This window comes from Arachis ipaensis, chromosome B10 (genome assembly GCF_000816755.2).
Source record: "Arachis ipaensis cultivar K30076 chromosome B10, Araip1.1, whole genome shotgun sequence".
Taxonomy (NCBI): Eukaryota; Viridiplantae; Streptophyta; class Magnoliopsida; order Fabales; family Fabaceae; genus Arachis; species Arachis ipaensis.
In genome coordinates, this window is record NC_029794.2 from 57,563,992 (window position 1) to 57,566,412 (window position 2,421).

A 2,421-nucleotide genomic window follows, 5' to 3' on the forward strand; every position below is an offset into this window, starting at 1 on the left:
CAACAGCTTCTGAATATATTTTGAATATTAAGGAGATTACAGATTCTTTGGCAGCTTTAGGCTTTCCTTTAACTATTGAAGAACAAGTTGATGCACTGCTTGAGGGATTAAATGAAGAATATCAAGTTTTACTGCATACTGTCAATTCCAAACGAGAAATTTTCAGCCTTTGTGAGGTTGAAACTCAAATTTTGACCTTTGATAATATGCTTGATAAATTTGGAAAATCCACAACCTCTATGATTCAAGCTAATATCTCTCAGAGTTCATTTCCTTTCAATTCCAATTCAGGTCGTGGTTTTGGAGGAAGAAAAGGTAGAAGTGGTAGGTTTTCACGAGGTATTGACAGCCCTAAGTATAAGCCAATTGTAGCCCAATAAACCAGGGGCAGCCCATCAAGTTAATATCCCTCAAGAATAGTTAATAAGTGTGGGTGTGAAAAAGGGATCAGTTTTGTTAGGATTAAAAACATGGTTCATTTTCTTAATGGTGATTTACATGAAACTATATATATGCATCAACCTACTGGTTTCTCCCATGATTTTGATAGTTTAGTGTGTAAATTAAATAAAGCCCTTTATGGCCTCAAGCAGGCTCCGAGAGAATGGTTTCTAAAACTTAGTAATACTCTAAACAGTTTTGGCTTTGTTTGTACTAAGTTTGATATATCTTTATTCATCAAACATGGCTCTCATTATGTCATTTATATTCTATGTTATGTTGATGACAATATGATACAAAAGTTAAACAAGATTTTACTCTAAAAGACTTGGGAGAGTTATCCTACTTTCTTGGTATTGAGGTTCATAAAACTAAAACTGGACAGCTTCATTTATCTCAAACTAAATACATTAAAGACTTACTGTCTAAATTAGGAATGAGTACGGCAAGTGCTATGCCTACTCCTATGATCTCCTCTTTGCAGTTACTGTCTACAGGTTTAGAACAATTTGAGGATCCAAAGCTCTTCAAACTTGTGGTAGGTACATTGCAATATGTTACCATCACTAGGCCTAACCTGAGTTTCGCTGTAAGGAAGGTTTCTCAATTCATGCACAACCCTTTACTTGCTCACTGGAAGGCGGTGAAGAGGATTTTACGATATCTTCAAGGAACACAAGAACATGGTTTGCTCTTACATAAATGCAATGACTATAGGTTGTATGGTTTTTCTAATTCTGACTGGGTAGCAGATCTAGAGGATCGGAGGTCTGTTTTGGGTTATTGTGTATTCTTCGGAGCTAATTTGGTTACTTGGTTTTGCAGAAAACAAACAACTATAAGTAGGTCATCAACTGAGGCAGAATTTCGAAGCCTGGTAGCCTGTGAAGCAGAGATTACATGGGTGAAAAATTTGCTGTCCGAGTTGAAGATTGCATTGACTACTGCTCCGTCAATATTTTGTGACAATTTAAGTACTATTTTGCTCACTGCAAATCCAGTCTTACATGACAAAACGAAGCACTTTTAGTTAGATATCCAAGTTGTTCGAGAAAAGATCAACAAGAAATCATTACAAGTTGTACATATTCCTAGAATTGAACAAGTTGCTGATACTTTAACAAAACCTTTGTCAGGAACCAATTATGAGAGGCTCAAAGATAAGCTCAGAGTTGTTTTAAGGAGCAACTTGAGCTTGAGCGAGGGGTATTGACAGCCCAAAGTATAAGTCAACTGTAGCCCAATAAAGTTAATATCCCTCAAGAATAGTTAATAAGTGTGGGTGTGAAAAAGGGATCAGTTTTGTTAGGATTAAAAACATGGTTCATTTTCTTTCTGTACAAATTTCTTTCTCATTCAATAAAAATTACTTCATAAATTCTTCAAGATTCTCTTCTTCTTTCAGTAATTATATATCACTAAAATAAAATTAGTTTTTATATAAACAAAAATATTAAATTATTAATTAATGATCTTGGTTAATAACAAAGACCTTTTGCACTAAGTGAGAAGTTCTTAATTCAATACTCACTTATAACATGTTTTTATAACATATACATATATAAGGTGCGAGTTGGTCGAGTAGGATTGAGATTCAGTCCACACTCTATCTTATCTGTGTTCAAATTCAGCAAATCAAATTGGCAACTCTGCTAGATCAAAATAGATAAAATTGGATACACACAAATAAAATGCATGATGCTACTCCTGTATATACGTAACATGTATGAATTTTTATTTACTATTTAATCTCACGAAATTTCGAACCCGAATGCAATACTTTAACACTTTGTTTGGATTAGGAGAATAGAAAAAAAAAATGTGAAAGAAAAAATAAATAAAAATGTGAATTTTTTGTTGTTTGGATGAGAAAAAAAATAGAATAAAAAAAAAACAAAATCCTAAACCTATCAAAATATTTTCTTCTCAAAGATAAAATGAAAATAAAGAAAAAATTGGATAAATAAGTATAAAATTATT

General features: G+C 32.8%; 1 protein-coding gene across 1 annotated transcript; it reads left to right on the forward strand.

The window, feature by feature from the left end:
• On the forward strand, positions 878–1,471 carry LOC107620645 (uncharacterized mitochondrial protein AtMg00810-like). The gene has a single exon (XM_016322777.1). It carries the CDS (start codon positions 878–880, stop codon positions 1,469–1,471), a length of 594 nt encoding a protein of 197 aa, XP_016178263.1.

What these genes read in the sequence shown, in the direction of transcription:
- LOC107620645 (XM_016322777.1), top strand. Translation starts at nt 878, where the DNA reads ATGAGTACGGCAAGTGCTATGCCTACTCCTATGATCTCCTCTTTGCAG.